Below are 17,115 nucleotides of genomic sequence, written 5' to 3'. Positions count from 1 at the left end.
AGGAGGGATACAGAGAGCAGAGGAAGGATACAGAGAGCAGAGGAAGGATACAGAGAGCAGAGGAAGGATACAGAGAGCAGAGGAGGGATACAGAGAGAACAAGATGGTTTCAGAGAGAACAAGAAGGATACACAGAGCAGGGAAGGATACAGAGATCAGAAGAAAGATACAGCTAGCAGAGGAAGGATACAAAGAGCAGAGGAATGATACAAAGAGCAGAGGAAGGATACAGAGAGCTAAAGAAGGATACTGAGAGCAGGGGAAGGATACTGAGAGCAGAGGAAAGATACTGAGAGCAGTGGAAGTATAAAGAGAGCAGAGGAGGGATACAGAGAGCAGAGGAAGGATACAGAGAGCAGAGGAAGGATACAGAGAGCAGAGGAAGGATACAGAGAGCAGAGGAAGGATACAGAGAGCAGAGGAAGGATACAGAGAGCAGGGGAAGGATACAGAGAGCAGGGGAAGGATACAGAGAGCAGAGGAAGGATACAGAGAGCAGAGGAAGGATACAGAGAGCAGAGGAAGGATACAGAGAGCAGGGGAAGGATACAGAGAGCAGGGGAAGGATACAGAGAGCAGGGGAAGGATACAGAGAGCAGGGGAAGGATAGAGAGAGCAGGGGAAGGATACAGAGAGCAGAGGAAGGATACAGAGAGCAGAGAAAGGCATGAGTATATCAAAGTAGATGAAGTATTGCTGTGGAATACTGCTGTCAGAAGCCATATTTGGATTTGGAATGGTTATATTATTGGTATACAGGACATAGTACATCAGAGACTTGTACAGACTTTAGCCTAATTTGGAAGTGAACCTGTGCAACGGTATATAATGGGGGTTATTCTGATGCACTCAGAAAGGCACAATCACTCTCTAATTGGACAAAACCATATGACTGCAGGTGGGGCAGATGTAACATGTGCAGAGAGAGGTAGATTTGGGTGTTATTTTGTTTCTGCGCAGGGTAAATACTGGCTGCTGTTTTTTTTACACTGCAATATAGATATCAGTTTGAAGTACACCCCCCCCCAAATCTAACTCTCTCCGCACATGTTACATCAGCCCCACCTGCAGTGCAGCATGGTTTTGTCCATCAGAATAACCCCCAATGTCTGTCTGTGTGGACAGGGGAGTAGTTATACAATAAATCCCTAATTCTGGTTGTTGGGTCTGGTGCTGGTCTATGATAGTGTCTCTCTGAGTCACTTTCTGGGTCCTCTCCTCAATGCCGGTGTCTTCATGCCCATTCCTTGGTCCGAAAGCTGGCATTATGACCGCTGTATGGGAGGACGTGGCATCTCGGTCTCAGATATTCACGGATTCGGAAGGAGAGCGCAATCTGTGTACAACCATCTCCTAGGCCACAGGAATGATATTTACTAATCCCTGGGCTCCTACACAAGAACACAATGGCCATGAAGTCAGGGCATACAGATGAGGCAAACATGGAGGGAGCAGCCGGCACATTACGCCAACATTACCGCAACGCTTCAGTGAAACATCATCTCAAGTTGGTGAGGTCTCACAAAGCATTACTTATGTTACTTGCAGTGACCTTAATCTACCACCAGATGTCACACTGGAGAAATCTTTGTGCCCATGCTCCGAGAACCCATTCATAGATAGTTCTGTGCTAAAATACATGAATAGGATGTCAGTACCAGCTTGCCAGCCCACTCTTACCCATCTCCCTTATCATAATAGCATATTAAATAAACATATGACACAAATTAGAGACATCACGGGGAAGCTGGTTCTATGACTTACTAGTGACATCACGGGGAAGCTGGTTCTATTACTTACTAGTGACATCATCAGGAAGCTGGTTCTATTACTTACTAGTGACATCACGGGGAAGCTGGTTCTATTACTTACTAGTGACATCATCAGGAAGCTGGTTCTATTACTTACTAGTGACATCATCAGGAAGCTGGTTCTATTACTTACTAGTGACATCACGGGGAAGCTGGTTCTATTACTTACTAGTGACATCATCAGGAAGCTGGTTCTATTACTTACTAGTGACATCACGGGGAAGCTGGTTCTATTACTTACTAGTGACATCACGGGGAAGCTGGTTCTATTACTTACTAGTGACATCACGGGGAAGCTGGTTCTATGACTTACTAGTGCCATCATCAGGAAGCTGGTTCTATTACTTACTAGTGACATCACGGGGAAGCTGGTACTTTTACTTACTAGTGACATCACGGGAAAGATGGTTCTATGACTTACTAGTGACATCACGGGGAAGCTGGTTCTATGACTTACTAGTGACATCACGTGTGGGCGGCGTTTAGTCCACACGCAACCAGTATAAGGTCCAGTGTGTGTGTGTGTGTGTGTGTGTGTGTGTGTCTAACTGCGTCAGTATGTGGCACTAGGACCCTGTGGATGAGCAGTCCATACTGTTTCTTCTGCCGGTCTAACTGGTGTTACTGGAACCGTACTGGTATTACAAACAAGTAAGCCATTACTCTTGTATGCATTTAGTATTTTAACCTTTGAGCTCTTTTTTTTTTGTTCTTTTTTACAACACTACTTATATTAATTTACAGTGCAACATTTGGGTAAACTTAGAGCAGAAGCAGCAGGAACCCCGGATGCCTCATACTGTCATTGTCACCTAAATGTCATTGTCTAGAACTCACATGATATATTGTGAAATCTCTCTATCTTGTACTTCAGGGTATGAGACTTCAGTAAGTAGAAGGTGTTGAGTGGTTTACGGCAGCTGACAAGACGTGTGACATACAGGGACTAAAACATTGTACATAATCTCTTATATATTTGGCTACATCTGTCACTCAAAGTGTGTCTGGAGCTATAACGCTGGGTGGAGCCCATAGGTGCCGATTTATCTTTTTGCTGGTGGGTGCTCAAGCCAAAAGTATAGGGGAGTGGCTTCATGGGGAAGGGGCGTGGCCTCAAAATAATACCAATTTATATTACACAGCACAGTTGTCTCCAATATTCAAATTACGGCAGCAGAGTTCCCTTTTTTACACATTACAGCAGCAGAGTCCCCCTTTTTACACATGACGGCCAAATACATAAATGCCCCCACAGTGCCAAGTACATAAATGCCCCCACAATACCAAATACATAAATGCTCCCACAGTGCCAAGTACATAAATGCCCCCCCCAGTGCAGATACATAAATGCTACTCAGTCGCACAGCACGCCCTGAGCACGCGCATGCTGGCCGGCCCACGTCCGCATATTACTCCGCAGACGGAATACACACTTCCTGGCATACTATTTGCCAAGTGGCGGGTCCGGCGATGCGGGTACTGCAGCCGCAAATTAGCAAGTTAATACGGGGCCAGGCAGCGGGACTCGGACCCGTGGGTGCTCATCAATTTCCGTGGGTGCTAGGGCCCTTGAGCACCCACAGAATCGGCACCTATGGTGGAGCCTCTGACTCACATGACTGACTCACATGACAGAGAACCAGCCCAGTGAGCCCACAGACAGTGCCAGACACCCTCTGCCTCTCCATGTTACACAGCAAAGACACAGCTACTCACCAGACACACCAGGTGAGCGCCCCACACCTCCATACCTCCCAACATGACCCTCTCCAGGAGGGACAGAATGCTCTGTTTGTGGACTTCCATCTTAATTTATGATTGTCATCACCTGTCATTTTAAACACGGTAATTGTTAAGAAAGGTGTTTAAGCACAGGTGATGGTAATCCATAAATTAAGAAGAAAGTCCAGAAACAGAGCAATGCGTCCCTCCTGGAGAGGGTCATGTTGGGAGGTATGCACCTCCCTCCCCCCCCCCACCCCCCATTCACGGCATCCCCACGATTAAATGGCACATGCAAAACACTGACATGGCTATGGTCGACAATGAAAAAGGTTGACAAGATTTATTTTTCACTTTTTCAATGTTTTCATATTCATTCTCATGTGTCGACATGGACACCAATGAAGTGCCACACTTATGTCAACATTTACATGTGTTGACCTTTCTGTGTTGATTTTTTCTTGTGGCGATTCGCGGCACCCCCCCTCGACCCCCCTCCCGCGATTTTCAGCACACCCCCTGCAATTCGCGGCACCCCCGGTGACTCCCGCGATTCACGGCCCCACCCCGTGACACCCCCCCTCCTGCGATTCGCGGCACCCCGCGACCCCCCCTCCCACGATTCGCTCCAACCCCCCGGGCCCCCCCTCCCACGGTTCACTATGCCCCCCACGACCCCCCCTACCGCGGTTCACGGTGCCCCCCACGACCCCCCTACTGCGATTCCCCACCCCTGACCCCCCCTCCTGTCATTGCGGCAACCCCCCGCCCCCGCGACCCACCCTCCCGCGATTCACTGCAACCCCCCACGCCCCCCCATCCCACGATTCGCGGCACCCCCCCCCCGCGACCCCCCCTCCCGCAATTCACGGCATCCACTCATGACCCCTCCTCCCGTGATTCGCAGGCACCCCTCACCTCCTCCCTCCCCCCCCACCCCCGCGCGCGATTCACGGCAACCCCAGGATTAAATGGCACATGCAAAACACTGGCACGGCTATGGTCGACAATGAAAAAGGTTGACATGAGTTTTTGAAGATTTATTTTTCTTTTTTGAATGTTTTCATATTCATTCTCATGTGTCGACATGGACACCGATGAAGTGCTACACTTATGTCAACATTTACATGTGTTGAACTTTCTGTGTTGATTTTTTCTTGTAGCAATTTTTTTCCAGTGACAACTATGAACTATGTGCACGTCAACCTACATCATCAACCAATTCTTTGTATAATATATAACACCTGTCCTGTTTTACTGTAGTTGTTTTAAGTCAGACCTTTTACTGCTACTATTACTGTTTATGTAAATGCATTCTGAATGACAGCAACATCCTACCATCCTTCTACAAGAATATATAACCAACTAGGTGATTCATCTCACCCCCCCTCCCGCGATTCGTAACCCCCCTTCGCGCAATTCACGCCCCCTCCCACGCTTTGCGGACCCCCGCCCTCTCCCGCGATTCGACGACACCTGCGCCCCCTCCCTCCCTTGATTCACGGCACCCCCCGCGCCCCTCCCGCAATTCACGGCACCCCTAAGCCCCTCTTTAGTCCCCCGTATACTCACACACCCCTATCACTACCCAGCTTCCTGCTCTCCTGAACCGTAACTTCCACCACTGGGGAGTCGCTGACGCTGTGTTGCCCACATGCCCCTATCATGCCCATAGCCCAGCCTCCTGCTCTCATGCACCCGAACTCCCACCCAGTAGGAGGAGACACTGACTAAGGGCCACCATCCTGTACTCCTGTACTGCCACGCTGGACCCTCACCCACTGGCAGAAGCTGCACAGTATCTCCCACCCTCCTCTTTAGTCCCCCTTATGCCCACACACCCCTATCACTACCCAGCCTCCTGTTTCCTGTGTCGTGACCTCCGCCAGAGGGGAGCCGCTGACTCAAAAACACCCTACTATACTATTGCACACACACACACACCTAAACAACATGCACACACAGCCCCCCCCCCCCCCACACCCACAAATGTCACTGTACCATCCACACTATCAATGTACATCTTACTCTGTAACCGCTTTTTAATTAAACAAAACAATACACACCCCCTTCCACATCATATGCTCTCTATTTAACACATTTCACCTATAACTCAAGTTGCAATACAGGCATCTTTCATACAATTGTAACCATCTTTCTCATATACAAATGTTCACAAATTAAGGGGGCGCAGCCCCTTACGACGGTGTGGAGAGCGCCCATAGGGCGCGATGAATCACCTAGTACTGTATATTTGTATATGTATGGGCAGAAAGGACGGTGTAATGGTCAGCAGTACGTGACGCACTCACCTCTAGCTCCACGGAACGGCTGAAATGTAGCGTGAGCATTTCCTTGATTGATTCCGTAATGTTCTGAATATTTGATCCACGTGACAGAACTGAAGAAACAGAAATGACAGGATAATTATTTACAGAGGTAACGAGCGGCCGTCCCATCCAGTCCCTAGCACTATCCTTATAATCGGTTTACGCTCCGGGACACATTTTATGCCGTTATGTTTAATTCCTTTTCCAGCAACTAAGGGCCGGAGCTATATACATTGAACCGACTTATTCGCAGAACCAAAACACTGTTTTAGCACCGGCAGCACGGGGACAACTAGAACTTAGTTCGGACAAGCATTGCTTACTTGCAGTGACCAGATACGGCTCCGGGTTGGAGACATCACACACCAGGGTGGGCCTTGTAGTTGTGGTCAGTGGAGATCCAGCCGTGAGACCAGAGGGAGGTGTGGCCGGAGCAGGTGTAGAAGTGGTTGTTGTTGTAACTGCTCCAGGGGTGACATTGCTGGTCGCAGCTGAAGAGGTTGCGGCCTGTGTGTTATGAGAGACGGCTGACGTGGATGCAGTTGTTGTCGAAGCTGTGGCTACCGTGGTAGCTGACTGGGTGGTGGAATGAGAAAGGTCAGTGGTTGGAAGGTGCGGAACAGTCAGTGTCGGCAGCAGAGTTAGACTTGGCTGTGTACTTGAAGACCACGACAAGCTTAATGTAGAGGGTGGGACTACAGTTGAGAAGATGATTAAGGTAGATGGTGATGTTAACGTGGCGGTCAAGTCTGTGGTGTTTACCACGCTTAATGTGGACTGAATGCTTTCTGTGACTGGTAGGCTTGTGGTGGGTGAGGGTGGCAAGCTTAGAACAGGTGAAATGCTGAGGCTGGTGGTTGGAATTGTACTAGCTGAGAAAAGTGAAGTGTAGGCCTCCGAGGTGCTGAAAGCCAATGTAGACATGGATGTGGGTAGTTCTGTCTCCAGTGGACCCACAGTGAGCAATGAGGTCTGAGATTGTTCAATCAAAGCACTGCTGGTAAGATCAGACCCGAAGGAAGAGGTGGCCAAGGTGGTTGCAGCAACGCCCAGTGTGGACGATGACAGTAAAGGCAGTAAGAAGGTAGCACCAACGAAACTTGAGGTATAGAGATTGCTCAACTCAGAAACCATGGTGGGGGTCACCTCCCAGATGGCAGAGAACTCTGTAAAGACCTCTGAGCTTCTCTCTGCCCAGTCAGAACTAGATGATGGAGTGAAGGAGAACAGTGACGTGGCATTTGAGGTTTCCCACATCACAACCTCGGCGCTGATGGTTTCCACAGGCGACGTAAAATATGTCTCCCACGCAGAGTCGCTGAAGGAGGATTTCGATGCTGCTAGGACAGAGGAAAAGCTCAGGGTTGAAGAATCACTGGGTGGGTGCGTGAGGGGAAGGTCTTCTACCAATGATGGGAACATACTATGATCGAGGGAAGTCACCCAGGAGCCATCGCTGGAGGCCATACTGGTGATATCTGCACTCTCTTCTACCAGGGATGACACGCTTTGGCTGAAATACACCCCCGGAACACTCATGACAAATGCTGGAGCTTCTGCTGTGTTCCCAGTTTCAAAAATATTGCTGTCAAGGACTGGAGTCGTTATTGGTATAAATGTATCTGGAAATACGGAGTCATGCTCAACAGATGACATCGAAGACACAAAAAACTCTGTAACTATTGTCGGGGGTATTAGACTCGTAGAGTCTAAGCTTTGAGATGGAAACATGGAAGTCATCTGGATTTCCATAAGACTGGACTCAACAGGTCTAGAGGTGGATTCCAAAATATCCGTGTAACTGGAAATCGGGGGAACTACTGGGACTGAGGAATAGACAGAGCCGATAATGGTGGACTCAACTAAGAACTCCTTATCTGACACCACACTGGAATGAGGAACATCTCCCATGGATCCTGAGGGACTGATGGTTTCTACATAATCCTCGGACACCCAAGGAGAGTAGGGGACATCAGAACGCAGGACCAATGTGTGATCATGCAGGGAAGTAAAAGTAGGCACTGGAGTACTGACCAAAGTGAAAGGACTTTCCTTGCTTGCGCCCAAGAGGCTTTCTGAGATATCTGGGATTTCGCTGTGAGATTCTCCAGATATGGCAGAGGTGATGGGCAGAGGGGTCGTTGGCAGACTCATACCAGGGCTGGTGGTGGAATCCTGTGCAGTGATGAGCCCTAGATCCGAGAAGATAGAATACAAAGAATTTTTGGTAGTGGTAGTGAGGTCCTCTGTGAAGGCCATGCTTGGCATTTCTATGCTACTCTCCAGGATAAACGGTGGCTCGGCTGGGTAAGCTTCAGGTGTGGTGGAGACGACCAACGTAGCTTCCAACATGAGGTCAGAATGAGGAAATGTGGAGAGTTGTCCAAGCAAAGAACTTCCCACCACAGAACTCTGCAAATCAAACTCTGAGGAGGTAAGGCCTGTGTGTTCCGTGGAAATTGGGAACATTTTGGTACTCGGATACAATTCGGTGACACTACTGAAAGAGACCATATGATGTACAGTCGTCCTCTCTTCAAGAATATTAGACATTAGAGTTGTTTCCGGCGCTACAGGTGTCGGCGTGGCGTCAATGGTGCTAGAAGATTCCATAACGACAGAGCTTAAATCAATGATGCTCAGGACTTCGGTTTTCATGCTGCTCTGCGAGACCTGAGAGGTGGCCGATGATACAGGTGGCTGGGCGGTAAGGCTGGGAGTTAATGAGAAATCATCATTTGGTAGGACACCTTCAATAGAGACGGGCCAGAGGGTTCTAGAGTGGTCTACAGTACTTGAAAAATCCGGAAGCTGGGGGGTCTCTGTGACAGAGGAAGATGGTTCAGCCGGGGTAACATCGCTAACAACCTCATCCAGGACTGAGGGGTTCTTACTGACATCAGAGCTTTCATTCACCTTCAGGAACAAGGGGCCAAAATGGACAACTGGAAAGGAAAAAAGGATACGTCAATTAGCATAAAAGTGCGTCAAAATGAAACACAATAACATGGAATGTAATATAGGTAACTACCATAGAAAGCAGTGCTTGAGCACAGGTGGTTAAATCAAAATCACTACCCACCGCCTGTCCAACTCCCCCTCCACAACCCATCTGACCAAGTGAGGGTCAATTCCTTCCTTCAAGGCATAGGATTCAATTCACCCTTATTTTATTACATTATTATCCTTGTGCTTCAGTAAAATGGCAATATAATTTTCCATGGCTAAATCGGGATCACAAGTACACGATAAAGAAAATAACTGACAGATTCTGCTTTGCCATTTCAGCTTTTTTTCTTTTTCAGAGCCTTCCAGTCTATGAGCTGTGGGATACGTACTTTATCGTGTGTGAATATTTTGTCAAAGCTTAAGGGGAAAGTCGGTGTTAGATGGCAAACATTACATTCCTATATCCAATATACATTTGGGTTGAGTTATTTTATTTAATTGACAGACAGAGGTTGGAAAAGAGAGACGGAACTCTAAAAGATCATAGAAATTGGAGTGTGCTATTGGCTGGGAGCGGAACCCTCCATGCTGATACTGATCGTACAATCTCAGCTGCAGGTGGGAAGATCTGGGCTTCCTCCTAAAGGTGGCCATACACACGCAGATTTATCTGCAGATCTGTCTGGTTGGGACAAAAACATGGTTATGGATGAGAGCAAATGACAGTTGACCATTTGCTTTGAAATGCTGGAAAACTGACAAACTGTCACTCATCCATAACCATGTTTTTGTTCCAACCAGACAGATCTGAAGATAAATCTTACTAGTGTATGGGCACCTTTAGATTTACAGGTTCTGGAATAAGACGAAGGCCCTGACACACATTGGAACAATTAGAAGACCTGGCCGTTCCCCATCGCTGGGCAGGGAGATCACAAAGCTATTTGCCGACAGACGGAACTTATGAATTCATGGTTCTCGGCCTATTCCAGGCAGCACAAAGCTGCGAATCCGGAATTATTACAATTTGGGCACATGCGTTTGTGTGGGCACGGCATTCCCGCTGCAGCGCCGTCAGACGGCACAAACACGCACATTCTGGGAATTATTACTGCAACTTCCCGGATTTCCCTGATGATGATATAACCAGCCTTAAATGAGGCAACAAACAGAAAATCCCGGGATCCTAAAAGCAGATGCCGGTCGCAAACGCCAGCGCCACCGTCTTTTCTGGATACAGGACAAAGAGAAACCGGGTTTTATATTTCAGCAAACGGACATCTTATTTTAGTAATGGGATCTGCGCTGATTGATGAGGTTCTGATAGCGGAGAAAAGAGGGAGAAGGGGGTGCGGGGGGGGGGGGGGTTGTTCATTAGAATTCAGGCCGCTGCGTCTCCTAGTAACCACGCCATCCTCCAGGGGCCGGCTCCCAGGCTCAGACATGCTGCACCAGTGAAGGCTGCGAGCGCTGCAACACCTTGAATATCCCACAGAGCGATGTATTTAAAGCTGCTTAAAATACATTACGTCATCCGGCGTTTATCGGTGCCCTGGGGTGACATTTTGCACCCCTATGTCAGACAGACATACTCCTAAACAAAATGGGCCGGTAACTGCGCACCTGGGCAACTACGCTGCAATGCACGGGGAATAAATACACTTATTATGTGTGCATGCAGCATAAATACTGTAGGGTTTTACATGAAGCCCATAGGTGCTCAGCCAGGATATGCCCCCACCTACCCGCACATCGTACGCTAGGATGCAGCACACCGTATATCGCACCGTTTCCAACATTAATCTTATCCGGCTAATGACCCCTGCTCTAATTTCACCATATGTCCCAAAATCCATAAGCCCTGCCGCCTCCTGCCTAAACCCCACTTACCGCCTTACCGAGTACAAGCCCCCAGCTACTAAGTGCACTGCAATTAGGGGGTGAGTCAGGTTATTTTTTTATTTTTTTTTACACAGCAATATAGATCTCAGATTGAAGTACAAACCCGACCCAAATCTAATTCTCTCTGCACCTGTTACATCTGACCTACCTGCAGTGCAGCATGGTTTTGCACATTAGAGAGAGATTTTGCTTTAGGAGCCAACCTGAATAAGGTGCTTATCCTTAAAGGGGAAGCAGAGATTTTACTGCTATGTATACACAGTACAGCTGCACCAGGCACACAGAGCTGTACACAGTAGCTGCACCAGGCACACAGAGCTGTACACAGTAGCTGCACCAGGCATACAGAGCTGTACACAGTAGCTGCACCAGGCATACAGAGCTGTACACAGTAGCTGCACCAGGCATACAGAGCTGTACACAGTAGCTGCACCAGGCATACAGAGCTGTACACAGTAGCTGCACCAGGCATACAGAGCTGTACACAGCACAGCTGCACCAGGCATACAGAGCTGTACACAGCACAGCTGCACCAAACATACAGAGCTGTACACAGCACAGCTGCACCAGGCATACAGAGCTGTACACAGCACAGCTGCACCAGACATACAGAGCTGTACACAGCACAGCTGCACCAGGCACACAGAGCTGTACACAGTAGCTGCACCAGGCATACAGAGCTGTACACAGTAGCTGCACCAGGCATACAGAGCTGTACACAGTAGCTGCACCAGGCATACAGAGCTGTACACAGTAGCTGCACCAGGCATACAGAGCTGTACACAGCACAGCTGCACCAGGCACACAGAGCTGTACACAGTAGCTGCACCAGGCACACAGAGCTGTACACAGCACAGCTGCACCAGGCACACAGAGCTGTACACAGTAGCTGCACCAGGCATACAGAGCTGTACACAGTAGCTGCACCAGGCATACAGAGCTGTACACAGTAGCTGCACCAGGCACACAGAGCTGTACACAGTAGCTGCACCAGGCATACAGAACTGTACACAGTAGCTGCACCAGGCATACAGAGCTGTACACAGTAGCTGCACCAGACATACAGAGCTGTACACAGTAGCTGCACCAGGCACACAGAGCTGTACACAGTAGCTGCACCAGGCACACAGAGCTGTACACAGTAGCTGCACCAGGCACACAGAGCTGTACACAGTAGCTGCACCAGGCACACAGAGCTGTATACAGTAGCTGCACACAGTAGCTGCCCCAGGCACACAGAGCTGTACACAGTAGCTGCACCAGGCACACAGAGCTGTACACAGTAGCTGCACCAGGCATACAGAGCTGTACACAGCACAGCTGCACCAGGCACACAGAGCTGTACACAGTAGCTGCACCAGGCACACAGAGCTGTACACAGTAGCTGCACCAGGCACACAGAGCTGTACACAGTAGCTGCACCAGGCACACAGAGCTGTATACAGTAGCTGCACACAGTAGCTGCCCCAGGCACACAGAGCTGTACACAGTAGCTGCACCAGGCATACAGAGCTGTACACAGTAGCTGCACCAGGCACACAGAGCTGTATACAGTAGCTGCACCAGGCACACAGAGCTGTACACAGCAGCTGCACCAGGCATACAGAGCTGTACACAGTAGCTGCACCAGGCATACAGAGCTGTACACAGTAGCTGCACCAGGCATACAGAGCTGTACACAGCACAGCTGCACCAGGCACACAGAGCTGTACACAGTAGCTGCACCAGGCACACAGAGCTGTACACAGCACAGCTGCACCAGGCACACAGAGCTGTACACAGTAGCTGCACCAGGCATACAGAGCTGTACACAGTAGCTGCACCAGGCATACAGAGCTGTACACAGTAGCTGCACCAGGCACACAGAGCTGTACACAGTAGCTGCACCAGGCATACAGAACTGTACACAGTAGCTGCACCAGGCATACAGAGCTGTACACAGTAGCTGCACCAGACATACAGAGCTGTACACAGTAGCTGCACCAGGCACACAGAGCTGTACACAGTAGCTGCACCAGGCACACAGAGCTGTACACAGTAGCTGCACCAGGCACACAGAGCTGTACACAGTAGCTGCACCAGGCACACAGAGCTGTATACAGTAGCTGCACACAGTAGCTGCCCCAGGCACACAGAGCTGTACACAGTAGCTGCACCAGGCACACAGAGCTGTACACAGTAGCTGCACCAGGCATACAGAGCTGTACACAGCACAGCTGCACCAGGCACACAGAGCTGTACACAGTAGCTGCACCAGGCACACAGAGCTGTACACAGTAGCTGCACCAGGCACACAGAGCTGTACACAGTAGCTGCACCAGGCACACAGAGCTGTATACAGTAGCTGCACACAGTAGCTGCACCAGGCATACAGAGCTGTACACAGTAGCTGCACCAGGCACACAGAGCTGTATACAGTAGCTGCACCAGGCACACAGAGCTGTACACAGTAGCTGCACCAGGCACGCAGAGCTGTACACAGCAGCTGCACCAGGCATACAGAGCTGTACACAGCAGCTGCACCAGGCATACAGAGCTGTACACAGCAGCTGCACCAGGCACACAGAGCTGTACACAGTAGCTGCACCAGGCATACAGAGCTGTACACAGTAGCTGCACCAGGCACACAGAGCTGTACACAGTAGCTGCACCAGGCACGCAGTAGCTGCACCAGGCACGCAGAGCTGTACACAGCTGCACCAGGCACACAGAGCTGTATACAGTAGCTGCACACAGTAGCTGCACCAGGCACACAGAGCTGTATACAGTAGCTGCACCAGGCACACAGAGCTGTACACAGTAGCTGCACCAGGCACGCAGAGCTGTACACAGCAGCTGCACCAGGCATACAGAGCTGTACACAGCAGCTGCACCAGGCATACAGAGCTGTACACAGCAGCTGCACCAGGCACACAGAGCTGTACACAGCAGCTGCACCAGGCATACAGAGCTGTACACAGTAGCTGCACCAGGCACACAGAGCTGTACACAGTAGCTGCACCAGGCATACAGAGCTGTACACAGTAGCTGCACCAGGCACACAGAGCTGTACACAGTAGCTGCACCGGGCACACAGAGCTGTACACAGTAGCTGCACCAGGCATACAGGGCTGTACACAGTAGCTGCACCAGGCATACAGAGCTGTACACAGTAGCTACACCAGGCATACAGAGCTGTACACAGTAGCTGTACCAGGCATACAGAGCTGTACACAGTAGCTGCACCAGGCATACAGAGCTGTACACAGTAGCTGCACCAGGCACACAGAGCTGTACACAGTAGCTGCACCAGGCACACAGAGCTGTACACAGTAGCTGCACCAGGCACACAGAGCTGTACACAGTAGCTGCACCAGGCATACAGAGCTGTACACAGCTGAACCAGGCATACAGAGCTGTACACAGTAGCTGCACCAGGCATACAGAGCTGTACACAGTAGCTGCACCAGGCACACAGAGCTGTACACAGTAGCTGCACCAGGCATACAGAGCTGTAGACAGTAGCTGCACCAGGCATACAGAGCTGTACACAGTAGCTGCACCAGGCATACAGAGCTGTACACAGTAGCTGCACCAGGCACACAGAGCTGTACACAGTAGCTGCACCAGGCACGCATAGCTGTACACAGTAGCTGCACCAGGCATACAGAGCTGTACACAGCACAGCTGCACCAGGCACACAGAGCTGTACACAGTAGCTGCACCAGGCATACAGAGCTGTACACAGTAGCTGCACCAGGCATACAGAGCTGTACACAGTAGCTGCACCAGGCACACAGAGCTGTACACAGTAGCTGCACCAGGCACACAGAGCTGTACACAGTAGTTGCACCAGGCACGCAGAGCTGTACACAGTAACGTGAAGCACACGCAGCTTACTCAGCTCTTAGTGACTCTATACAGGGTTAGTGACTCTATACAGCTCACAGTTAACCCTTAAGCTGCATAACTGGTGCCCCAATATATCTGCGCCCCGTTGCGTTCTGCGGCATCTCGGCTGAGCCCCTCCTGTGCGACCTAGAATTCCGCAGCCTATTCTACAATGTCATATTCATGTGCGCAGAGTGACAGGTGGCAGGTGAGAGGATTTACTTCTCCAATCCGATTTCCCATTCCCGAAGGAGCTGGCCGCAGAAGGGGTGCGCGGGCCGAGGCTGCACAAAAGCATTCCACAGCCAGGAGGGGGGAACTCCGAGTCCATCGTCTCCGCTGAATTCTAAAGTGACTTCATCAATAGAGACAATTGATGGGGAAATGAGGGAAATGCGTCTCTCCTAGCTGGAAGATAAGACCCAATCCCCCCCACCCCTCCCCCTCTCCCAGGGGTATTCATCTCAGACCTGTGAGGAGCCATTGTTACTGCAGCACCATCCATCAGATGCAGAGAGTAGTAGTCCGTATACTCACTCCCATATATAACTATATATATATATCTGCACACCGGCTGTATTTGGGGGGGGGGGGGGTACATCTGTACCACGAGGGTAGACCATGGCTCCCCTCACATTACTACAGCAGGATTGTGAGGAGAACCTGGGAATCCTCAATCACTCGCAGTCCCCTGTGACACATGTGTGCACGTCAGGCCTGCGCAGGATAACCAAAGTCTCCTCTGCTTCCACCACATTGGGGCAAAATCTATTTAATATACTTAATAAATCCCACAGCATTATAATCTGTGCAGGATTGTGCAAATTGTATGTCAGGTTTTCCCCACACAGAGATCCATCTTTCTGCCCTCAGAGAACACTCTCCAAAGAGTGGAGGCGGCCATTTTGTGCAGGCAACATTATAAACAAGAGTGCGGCCTATCAGATCAGTGGGGATCCTGGTCCTCCTGAATGTCCGGATAGCCCACCATCTGTCCGTCTCATGATCAGTTGCTAAACGTGTACACGGCTGCCCCAACAGGTGCTCTAAGAGATTTAGGGCCAGGTGTACTAAGCTTGAAAAGTGATAATATGGAAAGTTTGAAAAATGACAAGTAGGAGCTGATTGGTAGGTGGTTTATCACACTCCATTTTCTCACTTTTCAAGGCTTAGTACACCTCTCCCTTAATAACATTTATGCAGGAAGCACCGTAACTCATAGCAACCTCATAGCCTTCAAGATGGAGGCCTCTCCCTTATTCAAAAGTTATGAGGTAAATCTTATAGGAAAGGATTATCGGGGTGTCTTTTCCAAGGTGATAAAACTGTCATCCGTGATGATAAACTGTATGAACATTTACATTGCGCATTACATGCGGGGTTAAATCATTTGATTTAGGCCAGCATCCATACTGTATAGAGGGGTTATATACAGGTAGCCATCTTGAGTAAATTTTGACACTTTACATATATTCAGCGGTATACTGTAACCTTTTCCGCGGTGTTAGATGCTCCATTTTGTCCCGTTAAGTTTTTCACTGCACTTGCGACCGTTTCGTCACCCGTGTGGCTCCCCATTGGTCTGAACTGATCTGAACTGTGTTCCCGCCTAATCGCTATGCTCAGACAGCCACGCTGCTTTAAAAGATGCTTATTCATATTGATGGCACATTCGTATTTGTAAATGCAAAAATACGGCCGCTAATTAGCGGTAAATGGCCACTAATTGCCGGCCAAATAAGCCAGGAAAATACATTTCATTTTCCTGGCGTATTTGGCAGAAGCCTGCACGGATCAGTCAGATTCGTGCAGGCTTCAGTGTGTAAAAAAAAAAAATATAATAATAAAAAACGGCATGGGGTCCCCCTCCCCACGGCCGTAACCAGCCTCAGGCTCAAAGAGCCGGTCCTGGTTGTAAAAAATCACGAAACAATTGACATAGGGATCCCCTTATTTTTTCCAACCAGCGCCAGCCCCAAGGGCCAGTCCTGACCGGTCAGCATGGGCAGGGGTCCTGGGGAAGTGGAACCCCCCCCAAAGAAGGGGTCCCCCCCTCCAGAACTTACCTGCCCATGCTGAAGCCTGGGGCTGTCCTCGATGCCCCTGGGCGGTGGGCTGCGCTGATGAAATGTGTAAAAATGAGAAAAATACTAATTTTTATTTAAAATACGAAATCATATCGGCTAAAATATGAATGGATACGCCATCGGAAGATATGAATCCGTCAAATACGACCGATTAGTAAATTTTCCTCCGGAATACGAATTTGCATAGGGGTAAAACAGTCGTACGCATTCGTATTAAGAATACCAATACGATTTTTCGTATTCTTAGTAAATTTCCCCCATGATGTTATATAACATAGCTGAATTGGTGGAAATGCTCATTTTGAAGTTGTCACAAAGTGAAATAGGGCTTATGGAGAGAGGACCGGCGCGTCTGTCTGACGGACGGCAGTGTCTGATTAAAGCCGACATCCTGCTCACTCAGCCAATGCAGTCTGAAAATGTCACAGCCGGGATTTGTGGAGT

The 17,115-nt window shown here is 49.5% G+C and overlaps 1 protein-coding gene across 2 annotated transcripts in view; it reads right to left on the bottom strand.

The window, feature by feature from the left end:
• The window catches only part of KIAA1549 (KIAA1549 ortholog), a 57,334-nt gene that overhangs the window by 15,971 nt on the left and 24,248 nt on the right, over positions 1 to 17,115 (bottom strand). For both annotated transcript variants that reach the window (XM_083180928.1, XM_083180929.1), the window contains exons 2-3: positions 6,187 to 8,808; positions 5,846 to 5,934 (exon numbers count right to left, since the gene is read on the bottom strand). In XM_083180928.1, coding sequence (XP_083037054.1) covers positions 5,846 to 5,934; positions 6,187 to 8,808 — 2,711 coding nt within the window. The remainder of the gene's footprint in view (positions 1 to 5,845; positions 5,935 to 6,186; positions 8,809 to 17,115) is intronic.

This window comes from Crinia signifera, chromosome 4 (assembly GCF_055691185.1).
Source record: "Crinia signifera chromosome 4, ASM5569118v1, whole genome shotgun sequence".
NCBI classification, from domain to species: domain Eukaryota; kingdom Metazoa; phylum Chordata; class Amphibia; order Anura; family Myobatrachidae; genus Crinia; species Crinia signifera.
Note: the sequence above shows the minus strand (reverse complement) of the source record. Positions and strands in the feature narration are given on the sequence as shown.